Source organism: Aethalodelphis obliquidens, unplaced genomic scaffold, assembly GCF_003676395.1.
Source record: "Aethalodelphis obliquidens isolate GAN/ISIS:26980383/991018 unplaced genomic scaffold, ASM367639v1 scaffold69, whole genome shotgun sequence".
NCBI classification, from domain to species: Eukaryota; Metazoa; Chordata; class Mammalia; order Artiodactyla; family Delphinidae; genus Aethalodelphis; species Aethalodelphis obliquidens.
Window position 1 is genome coordinate 12,232 of NW_020838013.1, and position 19,919 is coordinate 32,150.

At 50.3% G+C, this 19,919-nt stretch overlaps 1 protein-coding gene across 1 annotated transcript; it reads left to right on the plus strand.

Moving 5' to 3' along the window:
- Window positions 1-8,026: 8,026 nt before the first annotated feature.
- On the plus strand, window positions 8,027-16,606 carry LOC113611322 (pepsin A-4-like). The gene is made up of 9 exons (XM_027090127.1): window positions 8,027-8,082; window positions 8,522-8,681; window positions 10,638-10,755; window positions 11,221-11,339; window positions 12,039-12,238; window positions 13,763-13,879; window positions 15,032-15,176; window positions 15,270-15,368; window positions 16,457-16,606. The coding sequence occupies exons 1-9, from the start codon at window positions 8,027-8,029 to the stop codon at window positions 16,604-16,606; spliced, it is 1,164 nt and encodes a 387-aa protein (XP_026945928.1).
- The last annotated feature ends 3,313 nt before the right edge of the window (window positions 16,607-19,919 follow it).

Here is a 19,919-nt window from a genome sequence, read left to right on the forward strand (position 1 = left end):
GAAGCCTGTGCACTCTAGGGCCCACATGCTGGAACTACTGAGCCTGTGTGCTGCAACTACTGAAGCCTGTGCGCTTAGAACCCATGCTCCGCAACAAGAGAAGCCACAGCAATGAGAAGCCCACACACCACAATGAAGAGTAGCCTCCGCTTGCTGCAACTAGAGGAAGCCTGTGCACAGCTCCGGAGACCCAACGCAGACAAAAAAAAAAAAAAAATTCAAAAGAAAAAAAAGGCATAATAGCTGAAAACTTCCTTAACCTGGCAAAGGAAACAGTCATCCAAGTCCAGGAAGCACAGAGAGTCTCAAACAGAATCAACCCAAAGAGGACCACACCAAGACACACTGTAATTAAAATGTCAAAGATTGAAGATAAAGAGAGAACATGAAAAGCAGCAAAGGAAAAGCAACAACTTAACATACAAGGGAACTCCCATAAGGCTGTCAACTGAGATTTCAGCAGAAACTCTGCGGCAGAAGGGAGTGGTATGATATATTTCAAGTGATGGAAGGGGAGAACCTACAACCGAGATTACTCTACTTGGCAAGGCTTTCATTCAGATTTGATGGGGAGATCAAAAGTTTTACAGACAAGCTAGAGCTAAGAGAGTTCAACACCACCAAACCAGCTTTACAAGAAATGCTAAAGGGACTTCTCTAAGTGAAAAAGAAAAGGCCACAACTAGAAACATGAAAATTACACAAGGAAAAATCTCATTGGTAAAGGCATTTATACAGTAAAGGTAGTACGTCAATCACATTTAAAACTAGTAGGAAGGTTAAAAGACAAAAGTAATAAAATCATCTATAGCTGCAATAAGTGATTAAGGGATACACAAAACAAAAAGATGTAACGTATGATGTCAAAAACCGTAGACACGTGGTGGGGAGTAAAATGCATGGTTGTTAAAATGCATTTGAACTTAAGAAATTAGTAAATAGATGCACCCCTATGTTCACTTCAGCATTATTTACAATCACCAAGATATGGAAGCAATCTAAGGGACCATCAATAGATGAATGGATAAAGAAGATGTGACATATATAAATTTGCAATATATATATACACACACACATACAATGGAATGTTACTCCACTATAAAAAAGAAGGAAATCTTGCCATTTGCAACAACATGGACAGACCTAGAGGGTATTATACTTAGTGAAATAAGTGAAACAGAGACAGACAAATATTGTATGATTTCATTTATATGTGGAATCTAAAAAATGAAACAAATGAACAAACATAACAAAACAGAAGTAGAGTCATAGATACAGAGAACAAACAGGTAGTCACCAGACAGGAGCAGGGTGGGAGAAGGAAAGATACAGGTGAAAGAGATTAACAGGTACAAGCTTCCAGTTACACAATAAATGAGTCACAGGTGTGAAATGTACAGTGTGGGAAATACAGTCAATAATTATATAATATATTTGTATGGTGACATATTGTAACCAGACTTATTGCGCTGATCATTTTGAAATGTATAGAAATACCAAAGCACCCTGTGTAACAGGAAATAACATAGTGCTGTAGATCAATTATACTTCAAAAACAAAGACACAAACTCATAGAAAAAGAGATCAGATTTGCAGTTATCAGAGGTGGGATTAGGGGAAGGGAGACTTGGATGAAGGCCCTCAAAAGGTACAAACTTCCAGTTATAAGATAAATAAGTACTAAGGATGTAATGTACAACTTGATAAATTTAATTAGCACTGCTGTATGTTATACATGAAAGCTGTTAACAGAGTAAATCCCAAGAGTTCTCATCACGAGAAAACTAATTTTTTTCTATTTCTTGAATTTTCTATCTGTATGAGAAAATGGATGTTCACTAAGCTTATCGGGGTCATCGTTTCGTGATGTATGTAAGTCAGATCATTATGCTGTACACGTTACACTTACACAGGGCTGTATGTCAATGACATCTCAATAAAACTGGAATATAAATAAATAAATATCAGGTTGTAAAACCATGTGTACGGTATTGTGTGGCCTCATTTTTGTAAGTAAGTAAATATATTCATTGACAACATTAATGGTGGATAGCTCTGGGTAGTGGAGTTGAGTCATTTAAAAATTTTTATTAACCTATAAATATCTGCAATGAACATACATTATTTGCAATAACTGGGCCCCAAAATGTTCTTAATTAAAATTTTCATTTTTAAAGCCTGGAGAAACTCTACAGATCTGGGACTGGGGAGTGGAAAAATGCTCTCTGTATTGTTGGATGACCACGTGCCTGGGGTGAGACACTGACTGAAAGATCCCAGGGGACCAGCCATCCCAAGGCCTCTCAGACCCGCTCAGAAACACTTGTCATGCTTAATATTCCATGCCAGGCTTGCCATAATTCACTTCCTTAGATTTCCTTCCATTGTTTGATTTGCTATGTTCAGGGAACATTTCTGAACACCTGTGCCCTTGGCAGGGGGTACCATGCATTAGCAGTGCAGTTCACAAGGCCCCTCAAAGCGAAGTGTCAGGTAAGGCTAATGGCAAAGTAAATGTTGCTATCTAATCTTTCTGCCAAGCCAGTCTGGCACAATGAGATTACGTGGTTTCCCTGCTGGCGGTCACGGATCAGCCCTGGCTGACATCAGACTTCATGGAGAATGCTCAGTCCTAGAGTCAGGATTCCACCTTCCCTCCCAAGAGCTCCTCTGGGGACTGGATAGGATGGCTTCTCTGAGTGCCCCTGGGCTGTGATGGGCGGCAGGCATCATGGAATGTCCACTGTACACTCGAACCAACGGACAGAAACGAGGTGGATGTGTGTGGCCACAGAGCCCGGCCCGGGACAAGAGCCTCCCAAGACCAGAGCCTTCTAAGACCCGGGTTCCAGTCCTGCCTGTGTCACTACTTAGCTATGTGAACCTGCACTGATCACTTAACTCTTCTGAACTGTGTCAATGGGGATAATGCAGGAATAATACGTTTTCAAAAGAGCATGTATCTCAAAGCACTCAGAAAAGCATGAAGAGCCACAGAAATGCAGTCCTGGCTGTACTGATGGGGGTTTGCAGATAAGCAGACCAATGATGTCAACTCCCTCCTTCTCAGGTCACTTGTATTGCCTGAGCAGAAAACCACCTTGCAGAACACTGAAATGGCCCCCAAATGGAGAAAAGCATGAGGCAGCCAGGTGGACCTTTGTGGAATTTTCTAGGAGGTTTCTAGCCCTGTATTAGCTTTCCATTGCTGGTGACAAATTAACACAAACTTAGCAACTTACAACACCTCACATTTATTATCTCAGCGTTTTTGTGAGTCAGGAATCCAGGCCTTGTTTGGCTGCAGGGCCTCCTCTGTTTCAGGGCCTCTGATAAGGCTGCAGTCAAGGTGTCAGCCAGGGATGTGGTATCATCTGAAGCTCGAATGGAGAAGGTCATCTTCTAGGCTCACAGGGTCACTGGCAAGATTCAGTTTCTTGGGGGTTGTCAGACTGGGGCCGTCAGTTCCTTGCTGGCTGGAGGCTGGAGGTCACCCTCCGTTCCTTGCCATGTGGGCCTCCTCATGGGGCAGCTTGTTTATTCAGAGCCAGCAAGGGAGAAAGTCTACATGAAGAGTCTGCTGGCAAGACCCAAGTAACAATCTCACACAATGTAATCACAAAAGTGACACCCCATCCGCTTTGCCATATCCTATTGACGAGAAGCAAGTCATCAGTCTTGTGTACGTTCAAGGGGAGGGGATTACAAGAGGCATGAATACCAGGAGATGAGGATAATTGGGGGCCATCACAGAGTCAACCATGTATTGGGAATTGGTGACATCAAGCGTGTCAGCCTCCCACTTATGAAGTTTTCCCCGAACTTCAGTATCTTCATCAGTCCCATTAGGGCTTCCCATTAGTGTGGTCCAAAGGCCTCCCCAGGTGGAAAGGAAAGGGGCCTCCCCCTCGGTCCTCTCCTGACCTGACCTCAGACTCCTCGAAGGCATGGCCTAGTTCCATCTTCCTCGTGGATGTACCCCCAGCAACTAGACCATGCAAACCCAGGACAGAGCAGGTACAAAATAAACACGTGTTGAATGAACGTGTGCATGTGTCCTGCAGGTTACTGCCTGAGGAGTCTGCCTCCCAAATGTATTTCTCCTCTATCCAAAATTCCCATGTGGGTCCCACAGACAAGCAGTTCCCCACAAACCGTTGCCTCATCTTGGGCTCCAAGCACTGCAAGCCAGCTCCAGGAAGCCCAGGGGAGCGTCCCTCCTAGATGGACTCTGGTCACCCCACCCTGACCGCCTGGATAGAATGAAAGAGCCCTTCTGGATGGCCCAGCGACCAGGGGTCTGAGAAGTATTCACAGTCCCCACCCAGCTCCTTGGAGCTTTGCCTCAGCCTGCCAACCTTGTCACCCCTGCCATAAGACACGGAGCGTGGACAGATGTCACTCATGGTTCAAAGGACCAAAATGGAAGCAGGGATGATGACTGGTTGTTCTTTTCTTTTTCATTTTCTTTAGTCGGATTACATCATTTTACTTGAAATGAATCCAGTGTGTCCCCTCCAAGGCCTCCACAGCCTTGGGCAGAGCCTAGGACACAATTTTGCCTTCGCTCCTACTGTGCGGCCATCAGTGGCTGAGCACTTCACCTGCTGTAAAGTCAGGTGTGTCTGGGCTATTGTCACCGAGTGAAATTTACCTCTTCAGGTGTTCAATCTAGAGATAGACTACTTTTATCCCCCCACAAAGTTCCCCCATCCCCCCTTGTAGTCAGTCTCCTACTCTGACCCCAGCCCCTAGAAACCACTGACCTGTTTTCTGTTCCCATCATTTTGCCTTTTCCAGAATGGCATATAAATAGAATCCTACAAACGTAGCCTTTGCGTCTGGCCTCTTTCACTCAGCATAACACCCATGAGATTCATCCCGTAGTTCATCTGTTTCTGTGGCTGACGGTCCTCCATTGTTGGCCATACACTGCTCACTTATCCAGGGACCAGCTGAAGGACATCAAGTTGTTTCCAGTTTGGGGCAATTATGAAAAAAGCTGTTATAAACATTTGGGTCCAGGTCTTTGTGGGGACATATGTTTTTCATTTCTTTTCAGTAAATACCAAGAAGGGGGAGTTCTGGGCCAAATGGTAGGTACATGTTGACTTTATAAGAAACTGCTAAAAAGAAAATAAATTAAATAATTTTTAAAATAAATAAAACATTTAATATATATATATATTTTTTTTTTTTTTTTTTTTTGCGGTACACAGGTCTCTCACTGCTGTGGCCTCTCCCGTTGCGGAGCACAGGCTCCGGACGCGCAGGCTCAGCGGTCATGGCTCACGGGCCCAGCCGCTCCGCGGCATGTGGGATCTTCCCAGACCGGGGCACGAACCCGTGTCCCCCGCATCGGCAGGCGGACTCTCAACCACTGCGCCACCAGGGAAGCCCCATAAAAAATAAAAATATTTAAAAAAGAAACTGCTACACTGTTCTCCAAAGTGGCCGTACCACCTCACCTTCCCGCCTGCAGTAGAGAAAAGCTCTACTTGCCCAGCATTCTCGTCAGCACTCTTCATTTTAGCCGCTGTATGTGGATGGCTGGCGAGCGCTCTGTGCTTAACCCTCACAATTCCATGGAATTGATGGTACTATTTATCTCCCTTTTACTGATGAGAAAACTGAGTCTCTCAGAGATTGGATCACCAGTCCCGGGTCTTGCAGCTATTCAGAGGCAGCGCTGGGCTTCAAACCCAGAACCTGGAGCCAAGGCTCTTCCTGAGATTTTTCCACAGTCTCCAGTACATCTCAGTCCATGGTTACATAAGGGAGCAGGCACAGGGAGTGACAGAGACCCGCATTCAAGCCCCCGTTCAACCACTTCTTACCTATGTCACCTCAGGCAAGTGGTGCAACTTCTCTGGCCCTCAGTTTCCTCATCTGTAAAATGGGGATAATAATGTCACTTACCACAATGAGGTAAGAGTAGTGGTCAGTGAATCTAAGCTCCCCTGTCTCCCCTCACTGCCAGGGAAGAGAAACACGTGAACGATGTTGTTCTGTGTCAGTTACTGCAACGGCTGGCTAACGGCGGAAACCGCCAATTACAAAATCATGAGCCTCCTCTGAGCACGTTCCCAAATCGCTCTTCACGAAGCCGAGTTTACAGGGGATTAATTAAAATGCTATGTTGAACACTTGACGCACCATATAACTTACTGAGGGAGATGAGAGATGAATAAAACACACGTAATGTTCTTCATGGTTCATGCCCCACATCTCAATCCTGAGGGTTCCTTGCCTCACCCTACTCCACCCAACCTCAGTTGCCTCCATTTCTAAGTTGGAAAGTATGCAGATCCTCCTTTATTTTTTTTTAAAGTATCATGAACAATTTCACATATGCATAACATATATATAAAGCGTAAAGAATCATGATGATGCCCAGCGTGAGACACCCTGTACCTTTGAAGGCCCCAGAGAGCCCCCAGCACATGCCCCTCCCTTCACCCTCCAGGAGGGACCCTTGAGCCAGGCTTTCCATCTGCTGCTCCCAAGGCCTAGGCAGGCATCTTTAGGACCATCAGCTCCTCCACAGAAGGGCTGAGATCCGCCCAAATAGCGTAGATCAAAGGAGAAATGCTCGAGGGGGAGGAAAAGAGAGCAGAGAGAAAGCAGGCATCAAAAGATGTGAAAATGGAAAACACGGGTCAAGGATCCGCATTTGGGGCACAAAGGTGTCTTAACGGGTGGGTTCGAAATGCAAATATGCTTCGTACTAAACACCAGTGGTCCCAAACTTGATCCACACTCCCCACCCCTCCGAACTCATCCAGAAGCACTGGGGGAAATTTGGAGCTTTTATAGAATCTGTGTCTCCCAATGTTGGAGAAACCAGGGGTGGCCCAGGGAATATGATCTCAGAGCAAACTCCGTAGACAGGTCTCGCCACCTACTGGCGACCTCCCTCCTGCATACCCACCTCTGCCACAATTCCTGAATAGAAGTTCTCACTCCACTTTGTCCACTGAATAAACCCCACAAAGGGAAGAATCCGTTGGGTTGGAAAGCAGGGGGCATGGGTTCGATCCCTGGTCAGGGAACTAAGATCCCACATGCCATGTGGCACAGCCAAAAAAAAAGAGAGAGAGAGAGAGAGAGAGAGAACTTTTCTAAGTCATTCACACCCTAGTATGAATTTTCCCAGATTGCTTTGCTCACTGCAGCTGATTCAGCCAAGTTTTAAGCACGGGGCACCTGGGAGTCAGACCCAGATGGGGTCTCAAATGTGGAGGCTTTGAGTAACTGAGAGGGTAGGAGAGGAGCAGTAGGAAGAAAGGGGGCGCAGAAAGTGAGGGGCACAGATTCCAAAGACGAACTTGGCCTGTTTCAAGTTTGCTTCCTCCAGGAAAAGAAGCATTCTTCCACTCCCTCTCCACTCCATCCCCTTCCTCTGTACTGTACACACCACTTTCCCCAAGACTCAGCCCAATAGCCATGAGAAGCAAGAGCAAAATAAGGCCCATAGGCTAATTAGACATCCAGCAACCCCATATAACGACATTTCCATGGGGAAATGTGTCCTGAGTCCCAAACTACGGACCTATGAACGTGCTTGAGGAAGCAGCTTCAGGGACACGGCCTATCACTGAAAGGACTGCTGCTCTCCAAGAACCCCAGCTGTCTATCCCATCAGGACAAATCGGGGTGCCTGGAGCTCCTCTGACATGTGTTCAATGTTAAGTTCACTTTGGACCAATTTCGTCAAAATATTCGACTTGTCAAGTTTGGATGCATTCTATTATTTAAGAAATAAGCCTGCTTTCTGCAGGGCCATCCCAACCCAGGATGCGGTTACAGTGGAAAGCTACTCAACTGGAAACTTCCCAGAACATGGCTCAGGGCAGGGACAATCTTATCAGGAAACTTTCTGTTTGGGGTGAGGGTAAAGAGTGACGTTTAGCGGCTGATAAGGCCATGCCTGAGGACTTGGACTGTATATAAGGAGCGGCTCCTTCCTGCTGCTGTATCGCTTCCCATCTTCCCACCTCTGGAGTCTTGGGAGCCAGGAAGAACCATGAAGTGGTTGCTTCTCCTCACCTTGATAGCGCTCTCTGAGTGCACCTCCTACAAGTGAGTCTGGGGGACGCTCTGCACGAACAGCAGCTTCCCAGGGGCTATTTCCCTTTGCTGCCCTTCCCACTGCCTTTCTTTCCTCCCGTATTTCTCCTCTTCCCTCTTCCCTTCCTCCTCTCTCTTCAACCGTCCCAAGCCTCCCCTCTCTGCTCATCTGGGGACACAGCACGGCAGACGTGGTCAACAGCCCAGACCCTCCAGTCCAGCCCGGGCTGGGTCCGCAGCTCCAGCACTGGGCCGGGTGACTTTGGGCAACCACGTACCCTCTCTGCATTCCTGTGCCCCAAATGGGAGCAACTCCCCTCTCGACTTCCTTCTTCCGCTCTTGAGCCAGCTTTGTTTTCCTTCCAGGCCTTCCACGGCACCCCATGAGCAGGCCCCTTGGCTAATTACTCTTCTTCCTCCAAACCATCTGTTTGCAAATGCTCCGCCACAGGGTCCCGCTCACCAGAAAGAAGTCCTTGAGGCAGAAACTGATCGAGAATGGCAAGCTGAAGGACTTTCTGCAGAATCACCAGTACAACATAGGCAGCAAGTACTTTCCCTCGGAGGCCACCACCTTGATGTCCGACCAGCCCCTTCAGAACTTCCTGGATGTGAGTGTGTGGGCAGGCAGTAGGTCAGCTCCAAGGACTTGGCCCAGTGGAGAGAAGGGGGTCCCAGGAGTCTGGGAAGATGGGCCAGCGCTCCAAACCCCCAGGCAGCAGTAAGCCAGGGATCTGCTCCCTGGATCTCAGAGGCCCAGGGAGGGCAGGAAAACTCACAGTCAGAGTTGCTGCTCTCGTTCATTCATTCATTCGTCCATCCAGTGCTTACATGGATGGAGCACCTTCTATGTGTCAGGCACTGTGCTGGGCCCAGAGAAGCAGCAGTGAATGAACCTCAGGGAGCCCACAATCTAGTAGGAGAGCCTCACAAAACATAACAAGTATAACCAGGCTGAGGCCTTGCCGTGACCGTGACACACTGAGTGTGCTGCAGGTGGTGGGCAGGGACACCTCTCTGGAGCGATGAAGAGACAGCGGGGGCTCCAAGAGGACAGGAGAGGGTCCCAGAGAGTGGGACAACTTGCACTAGACCCTGTGACAGTGGGGAGCAGAGTGTATTTGAGGAAAGGAAGCCAGTGTCCATTTTCAAAGCGAGGTCTGCGGGGGTCAGTGGGTGGAGCCAGACCAGAGTCTGGGATAAGGGTCTGCAGCCTAACTGCCGCCGCATCATTTTAACTAGGGAATTTCAGGACGATCCCTTTGACTCTTCTGTTTGGGACTCAAATCCCTTCAGTAGAGAGTGTGTCCCCTGTGTGGAGGCCAAGGTTAGGAAGCAACGCTGCCTCTTGTTAAGAGCTTAGCCTGTGAGATTTGCCAGACCTGGAGCAAATCTAGGGTCTAAAGCTTCTGAGCCATGGGACCTTGGGCAAGTCATTTAAGTTCTCTGACTGAGACTCAGCTTCCTCGCCCGTAAGACAGAACCATTACTATCTACCGTCAGAGGCTTGTTTCAAGTAATTCATGCAATAATGTAGGTGTGGGGTTTTTGTGCTTATTTGTTTGTTTGTGGAGTGCTTAGCACAGGGCCTGGCCCTTGGTAAGAGCTTGTTCAAAGTTTGATAAATTGAGCCCCTTTGTTCACTTGACAAATATTTACGAAGCGCCTACCCTGTGTCAGAGGCTCTCTGCCAGGAGCTGGGGAAACAATGGTGACTGAGCAAAGATCCTGGAGCTTATATTCTAGAGGACAAATAAGAGACAAACAAATAAGAATGTAAGATAATTCCAGGTAATGACAAATGCCACAAAGAAAAATGAATTAATTAGAGTAAGGGGAAGAAGAAGAAGGGGACAGGGGCGAGTTTAGACATAGTAGTCAGGGAGGGCCTCTTGGTGCAGGTGACATTTGACTAGAGCACGGAAGGACTGATGAGAAGATCTAGAGTAAACATTTTCCTAGCACAAGGGATAGCAAGTGCAAAGGCCCTGGGATGGGAATGAGCTGGTCATCAAAGAGCCACATCAGCGTGGCTGGGACAGAGCTGGCAAGGGAGAGACTGCAGCCACTAAGAGTAAAAAGCCTGAGGACGCCCTTTCTTGAAACCCATTGCACGCACCTAGATTTAGGAATAAGATATCTCAAGGGGTCTCCGCCTTTAGGTGGGTGACTTGTTTATCTCCCCGTCAACAACTTAACGAAAAAGCGCTTAAGCATTTACTCGGCTGGGTGCTGTCAGGTTCCACGCCCGTCCGAGAGTGTACATTCTCTAGGATGGCAAGACTAAGACACTCGAGGCAAGAGGGGACAGCACATTATTATTGGGCGTTAACGAGGCTTGGGAGAGAATAGTCAGTGGGTGACAGGAGAGCAATAGGGGAAGACTTCAAGGAGCAGGGGGGACCAGGCTGGGCCTTAAAGGATGGATACACTGGAGAGAGAGACAAAGGCAAGGAGGCCAGTGAAGGGGAAGGCGGGAGGGGGCCGAGATGACCCAGAGACAGTCCCCGGGGAGGCCAGGCTGCGGAGTCCCCCGTCACTGAGCTATGCTGTCCCCACCCTGGCAGATGGAGTACTTCGGCACCATCAGCATTGGAACCCCCGCCCAGGACTTCACCGTCATCTTTGACACTGGCTCCTCCAACCTGTGGGTGCCCTCCGTCTACTGCTCCAGTGTTGCCTGCAGTGAGTGCCCCCCTGCCCTCTCTGGGCCCCCAGCACCAAGTCACCTAGGAGCCCTGAACACTCAGGGGCCTCAAATAGGTCCGATTTCAAGCCTGCCGGAGTGACTCAGGGACCCACTCAACAGGCATTCACTGAGCGCTTACCATGTGCCAAGCACTAGGCTTAGGTGCCCTGGGAGGTGAAGGGGCGAATCACACGTGGTTCCAGCCTGCAGAAATTTCAGTCAAACGGCGGAGAGGGTGTGAAGCTGCACGTCACCATGGGCAGCCGTGGGCCTGCTCCACTCGGCGTTCGCCCGGGGGGTCCTCGGGAGGGCCTTCAGTCAGTGACGTGGTTAGCCAGATGAGTTCACTTTCTCCTCCAAAGCCCCGCCCAGGACCAAGGCACCCACCAAGGAAGACGCCCCCAGCCCGTGACGCTGGCTCAGCTTTTGAGGTTTGACAATGTCTCTTCTTGCCCTCACAGCCAACCACAACCGCTTCAACCCTAAAAAGTCCTCCACCTTCAAGAGCACCAGCGAGACGGTCTCCATTGCCTATGGCACCGGCAGCATGACAGGCATCCTCGGATACGACACGGTCCAGGTGAGCCCCCGCCGGCCAGCACCTCATCCTGCCCGGCCCTGGGGCCAGCTTCCAGGGACAGCACACGGCCCCCCGAATCAGCTCATTCAAGCAACACGGGTCTCGGTGATCCCAAAAGTAACCTGATTGGGGCACGCGGAAAGTGGCAGAGACACCACAGATGTTTCTAGCGGAGGAGCAGCAGGGGTAAGGGGGTGGGTGCCTGGAGCCAGAAGCCATCCTCAGGGTCACCCAAGCTGAATGCTATGGAGGGGGCAGCGAGAAGGGAGAAAGTGCCTCAGTTCTCTTTTAGCACCTCCTCTTCTTCCTCCTCCCCCCAACCCACAGCCCCCTCGAGTCACAAAATCTCCACAAGCACCCCCATTTTCCAGGGCACAGCAGGGGTCAAGGGCTCTGATTTGCCTGGGGTCTGCTTTGCACCTGATCCTCAGAAACACAAACACACGGTGACCATCTGTTCCACAGCAAATTCTCACACCAAGTTGCAGACGGTGCCCATCTGGAGATCAGCCTCGACTGTCACCTCCAGTGGAACAACAAGCCTTCCCAGGGATAATCCCTCTCCTCTCCTTCCAGCCTGATGCCCCGGAAGCCAAGTCCTACACGAAATGAACCAGGGATGCTCTGGGCCCGGCGCTGGCAGCCCGCAGTGCTCAGTCAGCACAAGCTGGTTATGAACACCTTGGTTTCCCCACCCAGGTTGCAGGCATCTCTGACACCAACCAGATCTTTGGCCTGAGTAAGACAGAGCCTGGCTCCTTCCTGTACTACGCTCCCTTCGACGGCATCCTGGGCCTGGCCTACCCCAGCATCTCCTCCTCCGGGGCCACCCCTGTTTTTGACAACATCTGGAACCAGGGTCTGGTTTCCCAAGACCTCTTCTCCGTCTACCTGAGCAAGTAAGTTAGGCAAGGAAGTTGCGGTCACCTGGTCCAGCAGGGGGCTGTCGAAGGCTGGGTGGGCTGGAGAGAGTCTTGGCAAGCCGGGGATTGGAAAGGTCAATGTCTAAGGCTCTCTAAGGTATATCTTTGGAGAGAATGGTGCCAAAGTCCTCTCTGAGGAACCATCTTCATTCGTCTTATTTTACTAGCGAGAGTCTTTGTCACCTTGCCTCACACAAGTGAGATATCATTAGCCATTTGCTCTCCTGAAGACCACCGTTTAAAGTGAATCCACTTAAAAGTGGGGCCAAAAGTCCATAGCAAAAAATGAAAAGAAGATTTGATTGGGACTTACATCTTGAACAGTGAAACTTTTAAATGATGAAAGCAAGTTTCTTTCATTAGTTAACAAAATCTAGGTTCCAGGTGTGACTACGAGTTAATTCCAAGAATAAGGCATAACAAAGTCTTGATTTTCGCTGAGTAGAAGTTTATGCCAGAATGTCTGAGGGTGTGTCCTCGACTTTCCCAAGACACTCGACTTTCCTCTGACATTCACGTCCTTCTCTTTTGAAGCGATTTGTCACCATCGATGTGCTTCCCTTTAGTTACTGACTGTTCTGCTATCATCTCCTTGTGTCACAGGTGCTGTCAGATGTTTATAGGGGAGGCAGGGTGGGGTTAGGTGAGTTGGGGTCACGTTCTGTCCGTGTCCAGTTCTTCAGTGATTAATTTCTTATTGTCACCTACATTTGTTTCCCTATCTAACCGAAAACCGCAGAGATTTAGACAATGAATATTCCAGTAACCAGGACTCCTGCAGTTTACGGCGGGAGGGCCCTTTTATCCTTTTTTCCTCTTGGCCACTTGATATTCAAGTTCCAGCTCTTAAACATAATCTGCTTTTATGGGCACTTAGATATGTCACACGGAGCCGACTAGAACAGAGTTTCTCAATCTCAGCACTATTGACATCTTTGGACCAGATGACTCCTTGCTGTTGGGGGCTGTCCTGGGATGTCTGGCAGTCTCCCCGGCCTCTACCTACGAGACACCAGGGGCTCCCCCGACCCCCACCCAATCATGGCAATCAAAAACACCTCCAGACGTTGGCAAACCATGAACGACTCTATCAAGGCCTTAAGAGCAGACACTGTCATTCATTCATTTCTCTTGAGGTCCCCAGAGCAATGAGAGGGAGTATTTGGTGGAAACCACACAACGCTTCGGAACCAGAAAGACCTGGGTTCTAATCTTGGTTTTGCGGCTCCCTGGCTGTGTGACCTAGGGCACACTGCCTCACCTCTCTGAGCCTCAGTTTCCTCACTGTAAAATAGAAACAATAATAACAATAGTGACTATGGCATGGATCTTGGTGTGAGGATTACAGGAAGCCCTGTGGGTCGTACACTCTGCATGGCTCCTGGCAAGAGTCCGATCAAGAGTAGCTCTTAGAATGCCCACAGTTTATATGTTCAGTCGAATGAGTGAATGAATGAGTGAACAACTGAATTCCTGCCTTTTCCCCTCCACTTTCCATAGAGATGATGAGAGCGGCAGCGTGGTGCAGTTCGGAGGCATCGATTCTTCTTACTACACGGGAACCCTGAACTGGGTGCCTGTTTCTTATGAGGGTTATTGGCAGATCACCGTGGACAGGTGAGGTCACCATGGATGGGCGATATCCTGGCATGGGCCCCAGACCCCATTTCTTTACAGATTCATAGTTAACTAAGAATTCCAGGATCCCCCTGGAACAGGCGGCACAGGGAAACGTGCTCCAGGAAGAGAAGGCGGAAGTTGGCCGAGCCAGAGAGACCCTGACAAGGGCACGTCATGGGAGGAAGAGTGCTGTCAGGAACCCCCAGACACTCTGCAAGGATGAGACAGCCACTCCCCTTCTGAGCAGGGAGGCAGGACAATCTACCAGCATCCCTGGGGAGAGGGGAGGACCCCCCCCGTCCATACATCTCGGCCTTTAGGGTGCCTGTCACTTTTGGTCTAGGATCAGGGCAAAACAGCAGAGAAGTTGTTTCAAACCATTTCCTCCCACTTTCCCCTTCAAATCCTGTCTGCCCCCAGGCAGCCTCACCCTCTGGCTGCTCTGCCCCCAGCTGGCCTCCTAGGGTGACCCATCGCCCAGGTTTGCCCAGGAGTGAGCAGTCTCTCGGGATGCCGGTCTTTCGGTACTAAAACCAAGACAGTCCTAGGCAAACTGGGACACGCTGGTCACCCTACGTCTGCCCCAGCCATGCTAACATCCCATCAGTGCCTCAAACTCCCACCCCTGCTCCCCTTGGGTCTAGAACAGGGCAGTCAGGGCTGGACTTACCTGGCCATCACTCCAGTGTCTCCATCACTCCCCACCCTGTGTCCCCTCTAGCTGTGACTCCCTCCTCCAACTCCTCACTCCCTAGCAGCCTCTGGGTGTCTGCTTCCCTGAGAAGCCTTCCCGGGTTGCTGCACACTGCCGCCCTCACCCTGGCTTGTGTTCCCGTTCCCTCGCCGTACGCTCTGCCCAGCCCGCTCAACTTATCTTTCCAGCCAGAGTGGAAGCTCCCTGTGGTCAGATACCGTGCACCCATCTTGTCTGGCTTTGCATCTCCCGTGCCTAACACAGAGTAGGCACTCAGTAAATATTTGTGGAACACGCGAATGCATAGAATGAATGAGTGTGTGAATGAGAGAAGCTGAAATGTTATGCATCGGCCAATGGATGGGGAAGAGGGACCCTCCAGGGTCACCTGGTGCCTCCTTGGGAGACGTACCCCCTGGGGGCTCCGGGGACCCTGACTTGCATCTCAACCTCAGCATCACCATGTCTGGAGAGCCCATCGCTTGCATGTCTGGCTGCCAGGCCATCGTTGACACCGGTACCTCTCTGCTGTCCGGCCCGACCAATGCCATTGCCAACATCCAGAGCTACATTGGAGCCAGCGAGGGTCCCTACGGCGGCGTAAGTCCAGCGCTGACCGCCCTGTTCTAGACCCAGACGGTGGACCTGCCACACAGGAGGGATGAAAGCCTTTCTAATCCTCACTCTTTCCAGATGGTGATCAGCTGCTCCGCCATCGACAGCCTTCCCGACATCGTCTTCACAATCAACGGTGTCCAGTACCCTGTTCCCGCAAAGGCCTACGTCCTGCAGGTAAGGGGGCTCTGAGCCTTCCACCTAGATGTGCCTGCACAGCACGTGGCCACATACTCCCCCTTGGCACAAGGGCAAGTGCACTTCCACACGCTGGAGCTAACATCTGCTCTGGACAGCCTCCGGAGAAAAAGAACACTTCAAAAATAAATGCATGAATGAGAATTGGGATGCAACACCCCCAGGGGGAAAAAGCAAGGCAAGGGCTGATGGCGTGAAAAGAGGATTTTTAGTGGAACACCAGAGTCCAAGCTCTGGGTCTCAATTACCAGCCCGTAGATACTGAGCAAGTTACAACCTTCCTTAGCCTCAGTTTCCTCATCTAAAAGCTAGAGCTTTCCCCCACGCTCAGGGTGTGGTTCGGGTAATCACGCGAGATTGGCCACATCAAAGCTACGAAGGGTTGGGCAGATAGAAATCACAGCTTCCCCAGGGTAAGGGCTTATGATGCTCCTACTGCCTCTACCACATAGAAATCTTTAGGCAGAGGAGCCACAGGAAAATTCTGCCTTCGATTACAATGCCGGATGGAAAACGAGTTTTGCCCAGTGGGTCGATGTTATTCAGCAAGAAATAGGGAGGCCCAGGCCCCTCCCCCGGGGATGCTGATTAATTAGGAGGGGGTGGGGCCTGAGCCATGGTGGGAGGTGGGGCCCGGGGGGGGGGGGGGGGTCAAAGCTCCACAGGTGATTCTAATACAAGCCCAGGTTGCTGGCCCAGTGACTCAGTGAATGAAAAGGACTAACAGCTGATCCGCTTTGCCACTGGTCAGGATCAGAATAATGAGAAAAGGCTGCGTCACCAGGGCTTCCAAAATCCTTCCCCGCAGCTGAGTTCTCCCTAAAGCCCTTAGCTGCGATGCTGACGTCAGGGTGTATGCATCTGCCTGAAACCCTGGATAATGTCTGGTAATCCCTGGGAACCAAGAGTGCAGTAAGCCGCTTATACAGGCAGACGCCAGGCCAGGGAGAGCCAGGAGGCTCCTCCTTGCACGTACCTGGCAGGGGACCACGGCCCTGGATGCTCACACCCCAGCGCCTGTCACTGCTGGGTCTGTGTCCCAGCTCCAGTTTCATTCTTTCCTCCAGAACCAGGGAAGCTGCATGAGCGGATTCCAGGGCATGAACATCCCCACCTTCTCCGGAGAGCTCTGGATCTTGGGTGACATCTTCATCCGCCAGTACTACACTGTCTTTGACAGGGCCAACAACCAGGTCGGCCTGGCTCCCGTGGCCTGAGCCCGAGTCTTTCCGGCCACTTCCCAGGAAGATCCCGCCCTAGTTTCTGTCCCTGTTTGTCCTTCGATGTAGATAATTCTCCTGATTGTTCTTCCTCTGGGATCGTGGAGGTGGAATCTTGGCCCTGTTCCCTGTCACACCAATAACGTAGAATAAATCATAACCTCCTGGAAAATGCTTTATGAGGTTGCGTCTCTTTGTCAGTGTTCCCCTTTACATCACTGGGGTCAGAATGCCAGGGCAGGGGGACAGAACTGACCACATCCATTTGGACAGCACCAAACACGGTGACAGTGGCAGCACACTCTTTGTAACAGAGCCGGCAAGATGAATGGGCCTCGGTTGGGCCAGCTGGGAGCATCATATAAAGAGTTGGGGACCAGAAATGCCAGGCCCGTTGCCTCCTCATAGAAGAGAGCACCTGAGTTCTTGGTTGAGGGAGTAACTTCTTATTTTTCCCAAAGCCAAGAAGAGATAAGGAGAAAAGGAAAAAGATTAAGGAGAGGTGCCCACTGATGGGTGACTTCCTAAGTAGGGCAGGCAGGGTAGGAATGACCGTGAGACATGGGCCAGAGTGGTGAGAGAAGCTGACACCCCAAAACCTACCAGGCTGTTCTGTAATGAGCTGGTTGATGCAGACTAACCCTTGGGAGCCCCTCCATACTCTGGGTGCAAGACACCAAGCTGATCCGTTTCCCCATTGGTGATTGAAAGAGGATGGTTTTCCATTCCCCAAGGAGAGGTTGAGAGAGGGAGCTGACACGCCGCCAGCAAACCTGCCCTAGAAAGGTAGCCAGGAAACATCTAGAGCAGCAGTTCTCAGAATGGGTTTTGGTAGCAAAATGTTCAATGAAAAAGTTTCAAAATAAGTATGCAACAGGCTACATTCTAGGTCCTTCTTCAAGGTCCACAAGGCACAGTTCCCAATCAAAGGCTCTGAGAACTCCTGCCGCAAAGCGATCTGTTTCACTTTGACTCAGTTCAGCTTGATCTCAGTTCCTCTTCTGCTGGTCAACCTATTCCAGCCCTGTGCTCCTCGGCGTGCACGTTGGAAGAATTCCCATAGCGCCTGCTTCTGCCGGGTTCCAGGCTGTCCGCTGGAGATACCGGCCTGAGCGCTGGAGCCGGGCCTCCCTGCTGAGGCGGACTGACTTCTGGGTGCCCAGAACAAGATGGCTTTAGGAACTCTTGTCACATCATCCCCCAATTTGTAATTTGTCACATAAATACAAGATATTAGGCTCAAGGAAGGGTGAGGTGAGCTCTTCCTACCCAATGCCCCAGGTCTTCCCGATGTCACTTATACCCTATCTAGCTGTGCAATCTTTTTAAATCATAAATTTGATCACAACCCTCCCTTGCTTCAAACCTTTCATTAATGCTCTACAATTGCACTTGGAATAAGACATTATATCTTTGGTGTGGCTTCAAGGCCCTGCATGCTCTGGTCCCCATGGACCTTCCCTGTGTCACCTTAATCCCTCTTACCCTAAACTCCCACCTCCCTGGCCTTCGCCCACCTCCACAAATACCCAAGTTCTTCCCCACCTCCAGGCCTTTGCACACACTGTTCCCTTTGCTTGCTGTTCCCTTTTTCTTGACCTGCTAACTCCTAGCATCCTGCAGGCGTCAGCTCACACATCAATTCCCTGTGAAGCCCTCCCTGACCACCCTCTCATGGGGTGGTCCTGCTTTCCTTTATGGCACTGGGCACAGCTGGAGATGATGACTCAGTGGGAGTGTTTGTGTCAGATCCACCAAGGCAGAGACTGTGATCATTTAACTGTTGAAGCCCCAGCAGCAAGAGCAGGGCCTGGCACATTGGAGGTGCTCAATAGATATTTGCTGACTGAGTGAAGGATTCAAAAAAAAATTCTTTTTTTGACCGCACCGCGCAGCTTGTGGGATCTTAGTTCCCTGACAAGGGATCGAACCTGTGCCCTCAGCAGTGAAAGCATGGAGTCCTGACCACTGGACCTCCAGGGAATTCCCTCAAGATAACTTTTTAAAAGGAAACTACTAGGATAAGATGAAAGAGTGGATCTGATTTGAGAGAGGCCATGGTTAAGACCACAGATGGGGGACTTCCCTGGTGGCTCAGTGGTTAAGAACCCGCCTGCCAATGCAGGGGACACAGGTTCAAGCCCTGGTCTGGGAAGATTCCACATGCTTCAGAGCAACTAAGCCCGTGTGCCACAACTACTGAAGCCCGCATGCCTAGAGCCCATGTTCCACAACAGGAAAAGCCACCACAATGAGAAGCCCGCGCACCGCAACAAAGAGTAGCCCTGGTCTCCGCAACTAGAGAAAAGCCCACGCGCAGCAACGAAGACCCAATGCAGCCAAAAATTAATTAATTGATTTTTTTTTAAAAAAGACCACAGATGGGTACACTGTCACCCCCACTCACATTCTGTCCTAGTCATACTTGGTCATGGGACCAGCAGGTGGATTCTCAGGCTTCTGGGGATGAATTCCATGATGTCCTGGCTCTGCTGTGTTTGTGTTTCTGCTGTTTCCCCAGCACCTCCCGTGCCCCAGGCAGTATTCTAGGCTCCAGGGATGCACCATCCCCGACCCCAACCCCTTGTTCCCCCTTCTCAGCCCCTCAACCCTGGGATTCTTGGATCCAGACAGAATCTACAAAGAATCCCCATTAGCTCATTTATACTAGAAAACCGCACGCTAGCATATCTGATCTGACACTTTGCTCCACAAGATGAGGTGGATTCACATTCCTCCTCTACGGTCTCAGGCCTCTTCCCCACCCATCTTTCCCCATTTCCTGAGGGCCTCGGGGGTCTAAGCTCAGTTCAATCCATCTTTTCCACTCATAGTTGTCCAGGAGTGGTTTTAGTGTTTTTTGGTTTTTGGTTTTTGGGGTTTTTTTGCTGCACCACACAGCTTGCAAGATCTTAGTTCCCCAACCAGGGATCGAACCCTGGCCCATGGCAATGAAAGCGCCGAGTCCTAAGCACTGGACCGCCGGGGAATTCCCCAGGAGTGTTATTTTCTTTTTCTTTTTTTTTTTTTTTGGGTACGCGGTCCTCTCACCCTTGTGGCCTCTCCCGTTGCGGAGCACAGGCTCCGGACGTGCAGGTTCAGCAGCCATGGTTCACGGGCCCAGCCTCTCCGTGGCATGTGGGATCTTCCCGGACCGGGGCACCAACCCGTGTCCCCTGCATCGGCAGGCGGACTCTGAACCACTGCGCCACCAGGGAAGCCCCCCAGGAGCGTTATTTTCATCTCATATGTCTCTGCTCTGATCTGTGGAACCCAGGCCCTCCCGAACATGGACTCTTGCACATCGCTG